Here is a 20333-nt window from a genome sequence, read left to right as displayed (position 1 = left end):
GCTACATTATAGTGGTTTATCCCTCTAACACATGGAAAATGGGATTTCAGAATGTGTAAGATATTAAAATGTAGCCTCACACAACAAATAACTGAAAGAAGCTCTGCACACCAGAATGTATTATAGGTGCGTGGGAGGGCAGCGCGACTTGAATGAAAGTGAAAAAAAAACAACTCTGATGCCTGATGATGGTTGTGTAGGCTGAAACGTCATAAATGCATATACCAGAGGTAAGCAACAGTGCGCAGGCATTTTTTTTTTACATAAAATACAACAGAAATTATGTTCTGTTGCATTTTATTGAAACACACCCAAATAATAACAGGTTTAAACTGTACTAATGGAATTTTCTTAAAAAAATAATACAATTATTTAGAATTTTAACATGATTGCATTATTGGTGGTTTGCTAAAATATTATAGGACTCTTACTGTATCTCTTTGGTCCATCTTCGAGACAGAAAGAGAGTGTGAGAGTGGCATCCTCCTCAAAAAACTCTGTAGCGAAGGCGTCCCACCACAAACTGTCACTTTCCTGTTAAAGGACAAAAACAAAACAAGTCAGACAGACGTAGGACTACCTCAGGGTTCAACACAAGTATCTTTAGTTCAGAATATGCAGTATGTAAAAGCAGGTCACCTCAAGTATCCCTCTGTCCTCTAAAACGACCATGGGTTGTTTCAGTTTGGTATGAAACTCTTCATTTTCTCTATTATTTAATTTCCTATTATTGCATTTCCTTTATCCAGGTTGCTGCTCTTGTGCTATTGCATTTTTTTTGTTTACATAAATTCAATATTGATTCATTCTGATAAGACAAAGATATTGTGACCATGTGGGTTTTTCTGTGAGACAAGATTAAAAAAAAGAACACTGCTTGTTTGATATGAAGTCAGCAGTGCAGGGAAAGTATTGTAGATTGGTTTGTTTGTTCCTTTCATTAAAATTAATTTTATGAGCTTTATTTAAATCATTGTTTTACAAAGGGCTTCAACAAGTATGAACTATAAAACAGTCAAATACATTATACAAATTATGCCAGGGCCATAAAAAGACATCACAGTATGGAAGGATACAAACAAAAGGCTAACATCTACAAAATGAAATAAAAACCATATTAAATGAGTCTATAAATCAGGTTTTAAAAAGTGGTCTCAAAGAGGATGCTGGCTGCTTGCCTAAGCAGGTCGATGTAAGCAGGTCAAAGCCTGATAACACCCTTTACTTTTCTTAAGCCTGGACTTTGGGAGAGCCCAGCCTGAGGCTCCTACAAGTCTGAATTACAAGCTTATTATTGTGGTGGTGGTGGTGGTAGATTTGTATGTCTTAGTCTTATAGTTGTTTTGTTCATATAACAATAAAATAATTAAAGTGATTTACTTAACTGTCAAAACCTACGCACACTTGAATGGCAGGAAAAGTGACATTTTTATTAGAAGAAGCAGTAATAACAGTTTCAAGAATAACAGTTGTAGTAACTGGTTGTAGTCCTAGTACTAACAGTAAAAGTAAAACAGCATAACAGCATCAGTAGTAGTTGTAGCTGTAGAATAGTAGTGGTGATGGTGGTAGTGGTTGTAACATTACATTAGCAGTAGGCTTTAAGTAGTTTCAGTACCAGCTACAGTGACAGTAGTAATAGTAACAATACTAGTTGAAGTAGAAATTGTAGAGGTAGAAGTGGTTATAATAGTAGTAGTAGTTGTAGTACTAGTGCTAGTAGTTGTAATAAGCCTTAGAAGCAGTAGTCTTCATCTCCCAGCAGGGACAACAACTTGATGAGGAAACAAATTCATGTAAATCTCTTTGTCCTGAAATTACTTCTCTAACTGCCGTTCCCACTCTTCCCCCTCCTTACAAAAACCTCCGATAATGTTGGCGGGACAACTCCCACCTGCCCTTCACCCCCCCTACCGACCGACGTTCAACTGATGCTAATTTCCTCTGACACGTTATGACAGATCACCACGTTTCATTCTGCGCAGGGCCGAGGGATGGCAGGCACTTCCCAGATGTTGACAATTAGCGTTGTCACCATCGAGCAGTGTCAAGCCCAATAAGCAGTGACTGGGGTGCCCTGCAGGTCAATGTGTCTCAGACAGGGTGAGTTTGATAGAGGATGAGGAGAACCTAAACCTAGACCTTCATCCAGCTGGTCAATCAATAGGTTATCATGAGTTAGTGGAGAGGCCTTTTGGCTGAACTTAGATCAAGAAAAGTGGAGTTTTGGAGGACTAAGATGTGTCCCTTATAAAAGATCAAATGTCCATTTAAGATTACATTGGTGTAATTTAAATGGTCATGGACTGGCTCTGCTTTATAATTCAGAACTCTAAACCTTTATTCTGCTCTGAGACAACTCAGATCAAATGAGATTCAAATGTTATTAAAAGTTCCACAGTCCAGGCTTAAAACAAAACAGAACCATGCTTTTACTGTTTTAGTGGAACAAACTCCCCCTCACCATCCAGCTGAGTCAGTGCCTCAGTTTAAAAAGCTTTTAAAACCCACATGTACTGACTGGCATTATATTTTATGTTTACTGAAATGTTTGGATGTTGTTCTTTTATATTTTGTTTTATTGTTTACTATTTTCTTGTCTACTATTACTATTACTATACCTTGTAACTTTGGCAGATAATTTGTTTAGAACAATTTTTTTTAAAAGATGTTTAAATTTTAATCCACTTCTAATATTTTTATTCCAAAATCATTTTTATTCAACTACACGTCATCCCGAACAAATTATGTTGGAAACTGTAATAAAATACATCCTTCGTCCAAAACAGGCTTCATCATGATCAGTGAATCTCTTGACTGTCTTTTTGATTAAATGTTTAATTATTTGGTCTATAGAATGTCAAAAAAGAGTGAAAATGGCAATCATTTGCCAGAGCCCAAAATTACATGTTGAAACTGCTTGTTTTCTTTAAGCAACACTAAAATGTATTACTGTAAATCATAGTGATGTGAAACAGAGAAAATTTCTTCCATCCAAATTCTTACATCAAGTGTTTGGCCCTTTTGATTAATTAATTAATGATCAAAATTGTCATTGTTTCAATAAAACAAAAATGAGACATTTTTTTTATTAATTTCAGTGGTACAGCCTTTTAAAGTTTGAAAAAGTTGCCATCCTTTCCCCTTCAACAAGGTTGCTCTAAAAACTTCAGCACCACAACACTAAGCCAAATGTGTCAATGCTGCAATTTTCTGGAACTGGACCAGATGTGCCAAAAACATCATGTATGGCATGAAAATTCTGACCAATAATTATAGCACTCCCATTAGGTCAATCAGTGTAATTGCTTAAATGACAGAACAGTTGAAAAATACATCACCCACCCTTGCAGTACAACAAATGGATATGTGGATGCATGCCAGGGTTTTCTGTGTATGCGCATGCACTGACCAGCTGTCCACTGGGAACAAACTGCATGAGCTGTCATGTGTGTCTGTGTGTGTCTGTCTGAGTATGTGTTTGACTGACTGTGTCATACTGCGAGAATCAGCGAGTGTGAACAGCCAGCATGTGTGTGGTGTCTGTTTCATGTGAAATACATCTATGTCAGAGAGACGGACGGAGACGAGTGACACACCAGGACAAAACAGACAGAGAGAGGGAGAGAAATAGACATTAGTTGCCACTCTGTATTCAGATTGAGTCCAACCCATAATCTAGTACCATGAGGGGACAGGAACCCCTGGGATTGACAGTCAGGCAAAGGGTGAACAAGACACACAAACACACACACACAGCAGCTCTCTATGATCTCACTTTGCAACTATGTTTGATCCTGTGCTGTAGAGTTAATTTCTATACTCCTCCTTAAACTAGTTGTAATGACACAAAACAAGAGTAACACAACACAGAGATCAACATAACTCTAATGACAAATAGCATCTGTATTTAGCATTAAAGGATAAGGCTGGCACTGTCCTATATTTTTCTAAGTATCAACAAATCCCATCAAGAGACCAAAACCAACAAACAATGCATTAGTCTATATTTCAATCGTTTCTAACTTCTCCACATCGTGTGTTCGTTCCAAATGAAAACCTTAATGTTTAAAAACTCTTTTAACCATGAGTTAATACATATTTGCAGGACAGGTCATGGTCATCGTATGAAATAACATGTTAACCAGTGAAATGGTGAGGCTTATTTATGCTATAGTATCCCTGGCAAAACAATGGTCTAACTTTCTAAATAATGGTTAATGAAAGCTTTAATGATGACTAAATTAGCAGTACAGTCTGTAGCTACATCAGTGGTGGAAGAAGTATTCAAATCTTTTAGTAAATGTAAAAACTAAAAAGAAAAAGTCCTGAATTCAAACTCTTTTATTCATAAATATTAGTATCCAAAAATATTTAAAGTACCAAAAGTAAAAGTACTTATTTTGCAGAATGGCTAATTTAGTTAATATAGCAGTCTAAATATTAGGCACACTCACTTTCAAACTTAGTATAACTATGAAAAAATGTTATATCACTCAATATCAAACACAATGTGAAAAGAAATACTGACAAATCTTGTTCCCTATTCAGCCAGGTACCAAACAATCAGTAAATACGACATTTTCCAGCACACGCAAAAAAATTTCTTCCCAGTTAACTCTTCCACCAACGTTACCCTTTCAAAATTAAAAGTTCCAACATTCGTACCATAACTAAAGGGAGAGATAATAACATTAGCTTAAGAAAACAAGTATGAAATGAATAAAGTGTACTATTGTGTGGAAAGTCACAATAGTACACGTTAAGCTCTTTACCTAAGTATTCCCATCTTATTCTATTTTATACTTCCTCTCCACTACATGATAGTTTTTATTCAACTACATTTATCTGACAGCAACTTAGCAGATTCAGCTTTTACAAACAAAGCATATGATCAACTTCTAAAACAAGATTTGTTGTTACAGATTAAACCACCCAAAAATATTAAGTATTGAAAATTACGCATGTATCAGCAGGACATTGTAGTATCATTGTAGTGTAGTATTACTAGTTTAACTTCAATAAAAGTTCTTAGTACTTATTCAACCACTGTCTGTGGCACAAAATGACCCACAGACTTTGACAAACAGATAATACTTGGTTTTACTGGATTTGTTGACATAAGAAAGACACAGAAAATCTTTAAGTTCACCAATTACATTTCTTTTCTGGTGCCAACTGCAAAACAGTGTTTCACCTGGCTGACTCTGTTGAACCTTCCCTGCTGGTTAAACAGGTTAGAGGATTTCATGAAAAAGTGTGATCCCCATTTTGACATAAACTTCCTGGATTTAATGCTGGAGATAAATTTTTGTAGTGCTGTCATCCTTAGGGTACCCATCTCTCTGTTTTATAGACTCTGCTATTCATTAAGCTCACTCTTACTATTTTAATGAAAAGTGTTTTACTTAAGCTCCTGCTTCTCCCTTTTACCGAATACTGTCTTCCTTAAAAACTCTCTTATTCAGTTTTACAGAAGAGGGTTTGTTAACCTAACTGTGAGTGACATCTGCTTTCCAATACGGTATCTTTATTATACTGACTTTTACTGTTATTTTCAAAATGTTCCTCTCTGTGCAATTCCCACCAAGTTTTCAAGCATTTTCCTGAAACTGAATAGTTTTACAAAATAATATTCTGCTCCAACTCATTACAGTTCATTTTGGCAGTCTACTGCTATTTGGCTCGAGCCTACAACCACTGAAAAAAGAGAGCATGTATGTTACAAAGAGCAGAATTGACAGCGATGTCAGCGTGGTCAAACCATATGATATGGTTTCGTTTTTGTCTCTTTTGAAATGCCTCTCACCCAAACAACAGAGAAGTCTGAAAATAACAAGCACATTTCATGCAACATGAGCTGCATTTAGTTTCAGCATTCACAATAATAAAACAAATAGCACTTGGCAGTTTCATTGCTCTTCTCCACATCACTTATTTTGTAGATTAAATATGCATTCAGTAGTGCTAGCTAATAAAGCTAAATGTTGCTCAGAAACTTTCCATTATATGCAGGGAACGATCTGTTTAGAATCAGTAACCATTAATCCTCCAAACTGGAGCTTTTGGGCAGCTTTTGGCCAGCGTCTCGCCAAGTTGTAAAACGTGTCTGGCTGTGCCGTGGACCGGCCAGATTTGGCTGAGATCTAAAGACAGAGGAGAAGCTGGATATGAGCCAGACGGGACAGAGAACAGCTAAAGCCTGGCTAGTGGACACAAGCCATATGAATCCTCGGGCTGAAGATGAAGAAGCCACACTGGAAGCTGGTGCTGTGGATGTTGTCTTCACTTTCAATCCCTCCACTACTGCCATGAAACGTTCGGAGCTTTACTTTTATTCTGTTATTGGTAACAGGTAAGAAAATTGTGAATGACACATATTTACTATGAAAAAAGAAGTCTGTACTGTTCCATCCCCCAATATCCTATTAGCCTTTTTTTGTTTTATCTCTGCTGCCTCTTATTATATCCACCTCCCTCTCTCTGTCTGTCTCCTGTCCTCTCTGCAGCTGCTCGCTGACAGACAACGTCCTGCCTTCATTTATGCCCACGGACTGTCTGACGAACCACGTGGCGTGACGATGTTTGTTGTCAAATGCTACAAATCAGGCCGACTCTGAGGGACCCAGGGTGAACTGACATGGTCACAGCCATGACGGCCGTCAGCCGATAAGGCTCTATTGATTCAAACAGATCGCACCTCATCTGGGGGGGATTTATCAATGTGTCAATTGCCCACTAGCCAACCACAAATCAACAGCACAAGCGAGGCCCCAGGGATTTACAGGAAATCCAGAGGATTGGACAGACAGCATAGGGAGGATCCTCAGTAAACAGCAACATAGCTGTAGGTTAAGTCCATGCATATAAAAATGTCCATACAGCAAAGGCAGATGGCACAATGTGGCACACAAAGAGAAGTTTTACTGTGTATAAAAATGCACAACCGTATATACATAAAATATTCATACATATGTACTTATACTGTATGCATAGTACATATATATGTATTTACTGCATAGATATTGTAGGCATTCACACTTCACACAGCCACATAAAAGAAGACCTCAATTTTCTTCCCTCAGTCTATCTAGCAACAGTCCATAAACCACTAATGTCTCTATGTTTAACATGAACCATTTTCCCAGCAAGCTTTTGTTAGTCTGTATTTTTTCTGCCGTTGCTTCCAGCCTTTTGTGGCAGAAAAGCCTCCAAGAGTGTAGGCGTGTCGGGGCCCTGACCTTGGAGAATTACCAATGTCTGAAACCCCATTCAGCTCCTGAATAGCATGTAGCCCGACTGACTGGTGGGCCAAGGAAGTTTTACTGTTCAAAGATTCAAACAGCCTCCGGTTATTGGGGAGCACAACAACTTAACAGAACCAATGACTCTCTAGATGTTTCGAAAGGATCTTTAGCAAGGTAGCTTTTGTTTGATTGTATGTTGAAGGCCATTGAAAGATGAAACATTTTAAATAGAAGACTAATAAAACTTTTTTTTTTTCACACTTCATATGCACGACTGTGATTATCTTGATTTTTGTGGCAGTACCTTGACTGCAGGACACTCTCTTCTTCACCAGTTTCTTTTATGTCTGAAACGTCCATGATGTACTGTAGGTATTCACATTTTTAAAGCAAATATGCAGAGCTAATTTTAACCAATTAGTCAATAAACACATAATTAATTGGACAACATTTTTGTTAATTGATCATTTAAGTTTTTAACAGTTGATAAATGAAAACGTTTACTGGATTCAAGATTTGAAATGTGAGCAATTGCACCTTTTGCTGCTTTTTTACATTCTTCTAAATTGAATATCTTTGGGCATTGGACTATTGGTCAGAAAAAAAAGTAATTTGATGATGGCAACTTTGGTTCTAGGACACTGGACATTAACAGATAAAAAATAATAAGTTTCTTAAAAAAAGACAATGACTAGATAAAGGGATAATGAAAATAACTCTTACAATCCTGGACTTAACGTTGGTCCTGGAGAGAACTGAATGTAAGACTGGCTTGGGTAGGAGATTTCATTGTTTTCTCATCACTGCAGTATGAATTCTGCAGAAAAATAAATCCCCAGACATGGGGAACAAAACTTAACCACACAGGTACTGGTTATATTAAGGGGTCCTTAGAATGATAAAGTACACAAACCACTCCTTTAGACTGCACAGACAACACCACTTTAATCATGTCAGACTTAATGCACACTAATGTTTGATATTAGCACAGGTTTATCCTCTCGGGTCTTATGTGTTTTTATATAATACAAACTTAACATGTTGCTGTATGTGGCCACTTTACAGCCACGAGCCAAGCGTTATGCAAATGAAGAGCAAATTAATGCAGCGGGGGGGAATCGCTGCCCTTGAACAGCCGCTGCACATTCACCAGGAATGAACTTCATAAATTAAGTCAGTAAAGAAGTTCCCACGTTTAATTGCATGTCCATCAATTTTCTAAGGCATCGTTCCCATTCTCTCTTTTTTTAGCATCAGTAGTCCTAAGCAGATGTCAGAGGCCGCCGATTGTGTTACACTATAGATTAAGGGTTGAGGTTAATACACAGAAGTCGTTTGTCTGCTGTTTCAATGCAGAGACCATGCATGAAGAGAAGCTGCCACAGTAACCGCAGGATACATTCAGGCTTTTACCTAGAAGGTTGCAGGATTGATCCTCACAACTGCATTAATATCACTGAACTGCTGAAGGACAAGATCAAGACTGGCTGAGGAATGGGACTTTTTGAAGGCGTCAGCTAAATTCCGGAAATTCCAGCACAACTTAATGTTCAAAAATCAGTTGGCAAACAGAAAATTAAATAACTAGTTTGATAAATTATCAATTAAGTCATTTGTCAAGCAAAATGTCAAACATTCAAATAGAGGTTCTCAATTACTTTGGCTTGTGACCTAATTTAAAAGTAACTCATAAAAGTTACACATTTTTTTTACCTTTTTTTTTTACCTGATTGTTTTGGCCTGAAGTAGCAAGCTTATCCTATATTTTACAAGATAACAAAAATAAACTTCCTAAAAAAAAAACAACGTAATTTTATGGAGCAGAAAAACTTTAAGTTCTTTTACTTGTAATTTGTTAATCATCTGGTGACCCTTCAGATTAATCTTGTGACACCCTTGAGGGCCCCCACTTCCAGTTTGGGAAACACTGGATTAGAGGATTTGCAGCTTCGCTGTTTTATGCATCTGTAGTTTCAATATTTTGGGTCAGACAAAACAGGCTATTGGAAGATATCACTTTGGACTCTGAGAACTTGTTTTTACATAAATTGTTAATCAAAACAAAATCATCATTAATCCAGCTCTACAATTACATTTACATTTTTTTTTAAACGTAAGTGCGTACAGGTTCAATAAACACCCAAGCAGTTTAAAATGCATCTCACTTCATAAGAGGCCAAACCAAAAAAAGTCAATATCACCAGCAGAGACACAAGTTTAGGGTACTATGTAAAGGGACAAACAACATCAATAAGGAAAACAATAAAACAACAACAAAATGCATGAATGACCAAGCAGGGAAGGAAAAATATTTACAGCACCCATGAGAAATTTAAATCAAAAGAAAGGTGAGGATTCAGGTTCTGACTTGGACACACTAACACTATTCTACCCATCTAGTATTCCCCACTGCTGAGCTAATTAGACCGATAAACAATCAACACACAGCACACTTCCTCCCACCGCCTAACAAGACATTCAATCAATACTGGATTTCATCACATCCTCAGATATTGTTCAGTTTAAGTGAATGGGCTCTGTTGCATTGTCACTATGGTTAGCTCCTACCTTAAACACCAAAAACATCCTCACCTGTTACTCATTAGTCTGATCTAACCACACTGATTTACTGACCATTTAAACTGTGAAATGAGCAAGCTAAAGATACATATAGGAGTAAAGCAGAAAAAGTTTTCATTTATTTCATCAATTTATAGGACATAAAGAAAATAGTATAAAGTGTTATATCTGTTTTTAAACTTTCATTACTTGATGTATTACATTTTGGATTCATCTGATAACCTCATTCCATAGGCCACACCATTTTTAATTGTTATAGTTAAGGTAGAAATAAAGAAACTTTTAACTTATAAATATCATCACATTTAACAACACCAAAAACAATTCATTTTTATGCCTGTGTCTGCTTTGGTGCAGTGCAGCCTTAAACTGAATAATAGTTACTGTTCCTTATTGTGTTACAGCCTGGGCACTGCAAAGCTTTGAACATGCTATCTACTGACAAAAGAGCAAAATGTACAGTACTGTGCAAATGTTTTAGGCAGGTGTGAGAAAAATGCTGTAAAGTTAGAATGCTTCAAAAATGTTAATAGATTATATTTCTCAATAACAAAATATAAAGTGAATAAACAAAAGAAAAATGTAAATCAAATCAATATTTGGTGTGACCACCCTTTGCCTTCAAAACAGCATCAGTTCTTCTAGGTACACTTGCACAAAGTCAGGCATTTTGTAGGCATTTCGTCAGGTGTATGAACAATTATACCAAGGTGAGGTTGTTGAAGACAGTACTGTCAAAAGTCATACACCATGGCAAGACTGAGCCCAGCAACAAGCCACAAGGTAGTTTTACTGCATCAGCAAGGTCTCTTCAAGGCAGAATTTTCGAGGCAGACAGGGGATTCCAGATGTGCTATCCAAGCATTTTTGAAGAAGCACAATGATGTTAAGAACTGTAGACGCAGTGGTCGGCATAGGAAAAGATACTGCAGCAGATGAAAGACACATCATGCTTGACTCCCTCCCTACTCCTCTCATGAAGTCATGCCTCCCCGTCCTTTCCCCCTACCTCACTAACCTCTTCAACTCCTCACTGTCCCTTGGAACCGTCCCCTCTGCTTTCAAAACTGCCGCTGTCACCCCAGTCCTTAAAAAACCTGGTCTGGATTCCTCTTCCTTTAATAACTATCGCCCAATATCCAACCTCCCCTTTCTGTCTAAAACCCTTGAACGTATAGTCGCCTCACAATTACAAACTCATCTCCATGCCAATAACCAATTTGAACCCTTCCAATCTGGTTTTCGCCACCTCCACAGCACAGAAACTGCTCTCCTCAAAGTCTTCAACGAACTCCTCACTTCTGCTGACACCGGTTCCCTCAACATCCTTATTCTTCTTGACCTGAGTGCAGCCTTCGATACTGTGAGCCATAACATCCTGCTCACCAGACTCAAAGACCTTGGTAACAAAGGTACTGCACTTGGCTCCGTTCCTACCTTTCCGGTCCCACTTCATCTCTCTTCATAACCACACCTCTGCTACAGTCACAGTCACCCAAGGCGTTCCCCAAGGCTCCGTACTCGGCCGCCTTCTTTTCATCATCTACATCCTCCCCCTTGGTCAGATACTCCGCCACTTCAACCTGAACTTCCACTGTTATGCCGATGACACCCAGATCTACCTCAGCACCAAATCCCCCCACAATCCCCCCCTCTCCGACATCAAGTCCTGTCTATTAGCGATTAAAACCTGGATGCAACACATCTTCCTCAAACTAAACAGCAATAAAACAGAATTCCTCCTCATAGGCTCCAAATCCACTCTCAGCAAAGACAATAACCCCACTCTCACCATCGACGGCACCATTGTCTCCCCATCTCCCCAGGCCTTCAACCTCGGTGTGATTTTTGATTCAACCCTCCCCCTTGAGCCCTACATCCATCATGTCATTAAAACCTCCTTCTTTCACCTTCAAAATATTGCCAAAATCAGACCCTCACTCACACCCTCTGCTGCTGAAAGACTCATTCACGCCTTCACCTCCTCACGGCTGGACTATTGCAATTCACTACTCCTTGGTATCAACTCAATCTACATAAAAAGACTCCAACTGGTCCAGAACTCAGCCGCATGACTCATCACCTGCTCCAAATCCTGGCACCACATCACTCCAGTCCTAAAACAACTACACTGGATTCCCATATCTCACCGGATCACATACAAAATCTTGGTCCTTACCTACAAAGCCATTCACCACCTGGCCCCTTCATACCTCACTGTCCTCCTCTCCCCCCTTCGCGGTCCCTCAGATCCACTTTAGCCGGTCTCCTCTACGTCCCCAAGTCCAAGCTCAGCAGTTTTGGGGACAGAGCCTTTTCCAGGGCAGCTCCCAGGCTCTGGAACTCCCTCCCCCATGAGATCCGCACCTCTGAGTCCCTCACCATTTTCCGGTCCCGCCTTAAGACCCATCTCTTCTCCTCTGCCTATCCCTAGCTGTTTTTTTGTTTAGTTTAGGGTTTTTTTGTCATGTTTCTTTTATCTGCTCTGTAAAGCGACTTTGAGTTTGTGAAAAGCGCTATACAAATTTAATTTATTATTATTATTACTTCCCTTCGCAATCTGAAGATGTCATGCAGTTTCTTCAGCTCAGAACTGGCAGAAAACAGTGGAACCCTGAAGTCTGGTCAGAAGTGGCCTTCATGGAAGACCAAAAAGCCATACCTCCGACATGGAAACAATGCCAAGTGACTCAACTATGCACAAAAACACAGGATAACTGGATTGCAGAGAAATGTCAACAGGTGCTCTGGACTGATGAGTCAAAATTTGAAATATCTGGCTGCAGCAGTTTGTTCACCTAAGGGCTGGAGAGCAGTACAAGAATGAGAGTTGCCAGTTTGGGGCTGCATTTCTGCAAACGGAGTTGGGAGATTTGGTCAGAATGAATGGTCTCAATACTGAGAAGTACAGGCAGATACTTAATCTGCAGTATGACAACAACCCCAAACATACAGCAAAAGTCAAGAATTATCTTTAGCTTAAAGAAAAACAAGTAGTTCCGGACATGATGGTGTGGCCCCCACAGAACCCTGATCTCAACATCATCAAGTCTGGCTGGGATTACATGAAGAGATAGAAGCAACTAAGGCTGCCTAAATCCATAGGAGAACTGTTGGTAGTTCTCCACAATGTTTGGGCCAACCTACATGCCAGGTTCCTTCAAAAACTATGTGCAAGTGTACCTAGAATAATTTATGCTGTTTTTAAGGCAAAGGGTGGTCATTTTATTATTGATAAATGTAATCGACAAACCTATTTTTAAGGCATTTTTACTTTACAGCATTTTTAAACACCTGCCTAAAACAACTGTACTGTACGTATTGTATGTATGTATTAGGCTATATATCACACAAAACTGGCAAATTAGACTGGTGTTCTATGAACTGCATAAACTTTGTAAAGCAACATTTTTTGGGTGATGAATTTGATATAAAAATCAGATTTTCTCAGCGAGAGTTTAACTAAATGTACATTTGAAAATAAATATGTAAAAATTCAGGCCAGTAATATTTTGTAGTCCATTCTCTGTTGTTTCAGAATACTTGAGCTAAGTTCATCGCAAAGGAAAAACAATAAAATAAATGCAAGTCAAACAGCTGATCAGCAAAATGACGAAACACCCAGAAACCAGCACAGAGCAGAGTCTGGCTCCTGGTATTACTAATCTGAAGAACACTGTGCCTCCCCTGTGTTTCCTGTATCTTTTGCAGTACTTTTTTTTCTGTTCAATGATGAAATACAATAGTTTTTATATTTTTCAGTCAAATATACAGCACGAGTTACACCCCTTTTTAAAAGCTAAGTGACATCCAAAAAGCGAATTAGTTTAGGACTAAAGTAAATCTCGCACAATCAGCTTAATGTGTAACTGTATGGAAATCTACTCACTTCCAGTAGATTCCAGTAGAAAGTGAAAATGAAAATTTAACTATAATGTTGTTGACATATTTGTTCCTGCACGTCAGTTGTTTGTCGTTACTTATTTCAAAATATAAAGAACAATAAAAGTGCTCCAAAATGATGCTGCCCTCCCATGAAACATGCCAGCTTCATCACATCCCTGAAGGTTTGGATGATGGATTGGGGTTATTATTGTAACCATGTCGACAAAGGTCTCAAACCATTATCTTTCCCTAAATCTTACCAATTAGTTTTTATGGCTTAACCTAGCCAATCTTTAACCATAGATTTGTCAGATCACACAACATTATTTTATTTATTTTTTCAACAATAATTTCTATTGGTTTATAGATGGCACTGACAAACTAACCGTCGTTAGTAAGATACTGATATGTGCCGCTCTAGAGGGCATGGAGTTGGTTGATTAATTTTGAGGAGCTCTGCCATAGAGAAGAATGTAGTTAAACTGCATTGTGTTTAATATCTGAGGATACAAAACTAGTTTTAAAAAGTGCAAACAATCCTCAAGGCAGGTTTAAGCATCTCACTCAAATACCAACACACCAGCTGTGGGCATGTGTCCAACTTGTGACTCTCCGTTTCAGGATTGACTATCTAACCAGATTGAGGAGAGAGAACAACAGGACATAGATGGACTACAGGCCTGTCTGTCCCCTCTGTTATCTGAGCGACAGTGCAGCCTGGAAGGAACCAAGGGAAAGGGCCAGGAAAAAGGTGGGTCCATTGTCCGGGCATCCTGCTGGATGTGACTGGCGCTCATTGTTTGACCGGAGGCCTTGTTTTATTTTTTTCTTCATATGATTTTCTGGGAACATCCTCTCAGAGCATCCCATGTACAGTGTGACATCACTGGACCAACACAGTGAAATTAGACTATTGTGTGAATATGTGTCATAGAAAATATACACATTGGAGGAGATCACATCCAAACCTGTTTATGTATTTCTTTAATGTCTCTACTGTATATTAGAAATGTTAGTGTTATAATATGTTATAGTCCATTTTGTGTTAAAACTCTTTAAAGGTATTGTAATGTTGTGAATTGGGAACCTTAGTTTAATAATATAATTACACCAAGGCAAGCTTTAAAATATATATATTTATTTGAAGTAAAATGACGGGATCCTAGAGATGCACTCACATAAACTCACATAAAACTCCACTGCTTTGGCACTTGATTTAAATATTAGATTTTTCAAGGCTGTTTCTTTAAAAAGGTTTGTCTTGAGATTCACTAGAAAAGATTTTTGAGGAAAGAACCAGAAGTAGTTTAAATACTTTACATACTTTAGTTTAAAGGTCATCCACTGGGGTTTTTAACGGTGTAAAAAGTGGAGTGGTTGGATCTCAGGAAGCTCCACAACCATTAAAAATGTCTTTTATGCCCACAGTTGGGAAACTTTTGAATGACATGTGATACTTGCTTGTTTTATGAGTTATGGTTTGTTTTTGACACAGGTTTCATTTAATATGTATTGCTTTAACAATTATTGTCATTTTTATTGCATGTTTAATACAGCCCATTTTCAGCCGTATTGCTTATGGTCAGCCTTTTTATTCATTATTGGATCAAGGTTTTTTTGGCCACTTGTCCAATTTTTGCTCTGTGTTTGGTCTGTACCAACTCCAGGGGGAAATATCTGGCTCTTTAGCTGCTAAATGCTCCACTTCTTCACCAGCTAACTTTGACTGTCAAGCCATTTGGTGAGCAGGTAGCAGGTACAACTTTCTCTGAAAACAGCTGCCTGCCTGCTAAAAATATCGGTTATAGCCGGTTGTTTTTTAGTGTCTAGGTATGCTCATGAGTTACACTTATTTTATCTTGGAAGGTGTGTTAGTTTGCATGTTAGTGCTACTATTGTTGTGACAGTATGTCTGTCATATGTTGTCTCCTTTGATCTGTCTGACTTGTGTCTCTTTTGTTATTTGTCACAGTGCAAGTGTCTAAATATCCATCATCACTGTGGTGTGCATAAGCAGACATTAAATACTGTCACCCGTAAGTTGGAATAAACTGGATAGTGTTGAACTGCGCTTCTAACTTCATGTTAATGAGCGTATACTGTGCAATTTTCTAGACTGAATGTACCTGATAACAAAAAAACTGCATTTAATATGATGTAATGATTATGTCCTTTCCTATTAAATTATTTTACACCACAGAGCAGAATTATAAGGAATGAAATGATAAGCAGGCAAAAGGCATTCAGCTAAGTTAGTGACATCATTTTCCTAAGGATAAGGTTACTTGTTCCCTGCTTTTCAAAACTATCAGCCTGTCCACTCACCTTTTAGCAGTATTATTCTTTAATTTGGCGAGGAGGATGCAGGCGGGGAGTTAACTAAGGGAAGCTAATGTGATTCAGTGCTTTCAGTGACTGGCAGCATTATGAAAATAAAATGTTTTTGTTTTTAATGTAAGAGCTCTGAGCAACGTTTTACGGGTCCACAAAAGCAGATGTCTGTTTATTGTGAGCAAGTCTGTGAATCATAATAACAGCACATATTAGACACCCAGCTGATAGAGAAGTAAATAATAATGCTGTTTAGTCAGTCCTGGCCAAGTAAATAACAAAAGCTATAGACTTATTTAGGGCTGTTTTGACTGTGTTGTTGTTTGGAGTATGCGGGGAAGCATATATGATGATCTTTCATTTAAATGTATTTGATTACTTAATGGGCAATGTTAAAATCAACACTGTCCAATCAATATGATGTTAATTAATTCATGTATTAGTTGTGAAGATGTCCTGTGCTACAGAGGCTGGTTTTGACTGAAAGCAATCTAAAGCATCTAAACATTTACAATACACAATGACATGCAGTACTTTGACCACATCTAAAATATACTTTAAATGTTGAATAATTGATTTTAAAGGCTTTTATTCACCTTTACAACATTATAAAAGTGATTAAAACGCATTTGTGACACATGCAAAGCCTTTTAGTAATACCTACGGTGTCTTGTTTTCCCTGATGGTAGATAAATCCAACAGTAATGGTTCAGATAAGGGCACCGTCATGTTCAACACCTTTCTGGTAATTACTCTGAGCCAGTTTCACACATGTACATTGCAAAAAATGTCTGTGTTACTAAGGTCTAACACTTCTTAATAAGTTATATTGTTCTTGAAAAATTTTGAAATGTATCTGATTTTTGTTTTACACATTTTATAATACAAATTTGAAATGTTTTGCACAAATGATGCAATGCTGTGATGGACTGCTGCAAACAGCACATTCACATAACCCAGCTGGACTTTGATGCCTTAAAGACCTCTAGATCAATTACTTGTTTGGTCTGTAACACTCTCTTAAAACCCATCCATCCATCCATCCATCCATCGTCAACCGCTTATCCTGCGTACAGGGTCGCGGGGGGGCTGGAGCCAATCCCAGATGATATCGGGCGCAAGGCGGGGTACACCCTGGACAGGTCATCAGTCCAGAAGCAGCTCCTCACAACTGACGGGCTGGGACTTGGATTAGTTTGGCAGTTTTGTTTGAATATAAATGAATCATTATAATAATGACAATGAATGGATTATCAAAATAATTCAATCATTTTTTTCAATCTAATCTAATCGGCTAATCCTTTTCAGCTCTAATCACGGATATCACTCACTTAGTTTTCGTGAATTTTATGGATGGTTGTTTTCTTAAATGTAGCAGTATTTTAGTATTTTAAATTATAAGCTGTCAATTGTTTGTATATGTTTGGCCACTTTACCTTTATTTTGTTCATATTATATAGGGTCATTTAAACAATTTATTGATATTGATACATTTTCTATTATTAGCTGAGGATCCAAGTATAATGAGAAGAATGAGATGAATGAGATTTTGTACAATTTAATAGTAGGAAGTTGTATAACATTCAATAATTTATTTCAGCAAAGCATTTGTGAAGGTTTGCGATGTTAGACCGGTCACTGGGTCTGATTGGGATATATAGCTGTGTGTCATCAGCATAACAGTACAATGTACAAACACTGTATTTGCGAATGATATTACTGAGTGGGAGCATATAGATGGAGAATAGAATGGGACCTAGAATTGAACCCTTAGTCATAGGCAGGTCCAGAAAAGAGCACCCACACACATCTTCAGTCAACAGAAGGTCATTACAGTCTCTGAGAAGAGCAATCTCAGTGCTACAGAGCGATCAAAAGCCCTACTGGGATATTTCAAATAAGTTATTGTCTGACAGATGTGCCACTAATTGTTTGAAAACTGCTTTTCCACAGACTTTAGATAAAAAGCTGACAATTTAGAAACAGGTCTGTAATTATTCAAGATGGAGGGATCTAAATTAGTTTTTTCAGGAGAGGTTCGACCAGAGTAGTTATAAAACAAGCGAAGATAGAGCCTGAGATCAGGGAGCTATTTACAATAGTTAAGATGAAAGGGCCAACAGTAGGCATAGGGCCTTTCCGAAACTAGACCCTCACCACTTCCACTCCAACACGGAGTGAAGTCACCCTCACAGCCAAATCCCTAACCCGTGTAGGGTATACATACAGGCGGCAACTCTCGGATGAACTACCCTCTCCCCAGCGTAAATATGATCTGACGTTACTGCTGCACTCACTGCTATAAGTGTATAAAATAAACAACAGTTGTATTAAGATTCAGGATTGATGCTTAGGAAAACTGATAGCATTGGTCATTAATGTTTTGTTTGTGTTAAATATTTCTTTATCTTTAGATATTTACAAAAAATAAATATTATATTTGTTTATGAAAAGACTGATATTCATTGATATTCACAAATACAACATTTCAATATAAATCAAACATTATATTGAAGCATTATATAGTCTGAAGAGTTTAAAATACTTAAAATGTATAAAGGCTATTTTTCTTTAATGCATTTGTTGCTTGTTACATGATCCCCTGTGTGTCTAGTTGTGTCATGTTCTATTATTCTGTCGTTTAATGTAGGCTATTTTGTTTTGGCTGAAGATTGTCGTATAAGATGAATACGATTCACTAAAAACAACAGTTGTATTGTCTATCAGACAAGAGCTTTTTTTTTTATTAAACACAATATAACCTTTGGGCTACGTTGTTAACCTGTGAATGGTGATATGAAATGGAGTTGGAGGGTTTAACAACCCACTACCACTCCGTCCTCATTTGGTTTCGGATGGCACTGACCCTCAACATGTGGCGGACCCTCAACATGAACGCACAAACGGAGTGGAAGTAGGTGGGGAGAGGGAGTAGCAAGCAGTTTCGGAAAGGCCCATAGTCTCCTTCAGTAGTCTGGAAGGGACCACATTCAATGAGAAAGTCAATGACTTCATATGGTTAACCCTATCAATGAAGGCGGAAGGATAGAGCATCACATAATCTGTGGGTTACAGGCTCTGGGACAGATCGGTTTTAGGGACAGCTGCTAGTAGTCTGTGATCTGGTATTTTCAAATTTATCAGTAAAAAATGCTCACAGAGGTCAGATGATGCAAGCAAGTTAGTGTTAGGGCAGAGACGGCATGCCAATTTACGTACAAATGTCATAGAGACCATGTACATAAAGTCGATGTAAGGAGGAGGCCGGGGGGGAGACTGTTTGTATCCCATGTGAAACCAAAAGTTAATGTTGACTTATTTTAACTACACATATTTATGTAACATATTTAACTTATCTAATTTATATAATGTAACTTCACTTACGTACGTAATTAACAGAGTTATGTATTTTGACCAAAAATACCATCTTTTCCTTAACCTATACAAGTAGTTTTGGGGCCTAAACCTTTTACCCCATTTATTTGCTGTCCCATTGGGTAAAAATGCCAAACGTGCTGGTTCCAGCCTCTCTAATGTAAAGATCTGATCTGATCTGATCTGAAAACGTTTTCATTTCCGTTTGTTGCACATAACAAACAATTAGAAGGCATCAGCTTGGGCACTGAGAAGCTTTCACCATTTTCTGACAATTTATCAACCAAACATTCATTGAGAAAATAATCATCAGACTAATCAATAACTAAAATCATTACTTGCAGTTCTAGTGTCTTATGAATTAAAAACTTCCTGAATTACTGAAAGAAATCTCCTGCTGTGTTCTTGGTGTCTTGATGGCTCATCTTTAATCTCTCTCTGTGAACCTTACAGCTCAGTGCCAACTTGACCTCCACATCATAAGCCTATTCATGTCACTCTGACGCGTAGTGCTGATGGGAACAGATCCACTTTGCCCCTGACAGGAACAAGGGATTTTGTCATAATGAACACTCTAGTTCTTCCAGTTCCACAGTCGAGCCAATGAGTCAGGTCTGTGGGCCCATTTGAATAATGAGAATGAGCCTAACTATGTGCAATAGACACAAGAATTCAATGAATGGCATGTCAATCACTGTTACTGATTGCATGTCTATCTAGTGAAGAAGAGTGTGACCATTAGACCCACTGTCAGCAGCAGCAGAGAGGTTTTTGAACACAGCCCTGTGGGTATTATTATGGCGCCTCCATTAAAATGCTTTTGTTTTGCTTCTGTTTTACTCTCTGTGTTGTAGTTTTACTTACAGTGTTATTCTGTGTCCCCGCTCTCTTCTGCTGAATATTAATGTCTTCTAT

At 38.0% G+C, this 20333-nt stretch overlaps 1 protein-coding gene across 5 annotated transcripts in view; it reads right to left on the bottom strand.

Moving 5' to 3' along the window:
- The window catches only part of ldb2a (LIM domain binding 2a), a 93355-nt gene that overhangs the window by 67176 nt on the left and 5846 nt on the right, over nucleotides 1–20333 (bottom strand). For all 5 annotated transcript variants that reach the window (XM_038699547.1, XM_038699549.1, XM_038699548.1 and 2 more), the window contains exon 2: nucleotides 432–534. In XM_038699547.1, the coding sequence (XP_038555475.1) occupies nucleotides 432–534 (103 nt within the window). The remainder of the gene's footprint in view (nucleotides 1–431; nucleotides 535–20333) is intronic.

The sequence above is a fragment of the Micropterus salmoides genome, unplaced genomic scaffold (assembly GCF_014851395.1).
Source record: "Micropterus salmoides isolate LMB-PRFRI ecotype aquatic unplaced genomic scaffold, ASM1485139v1 Ms_hic_scaffold_5, whole genome shotgun sequence".
Taxonomy (NCBI): Eukaryota; Metazoa; Chordata; class Actinopteri; order Centrarchiformes; family Centrarchidae; genus Micropterus; species Micropterus salmoides.
This window is presented reverse-complemented; position numbering and strand designations above follow the sequence as displayed.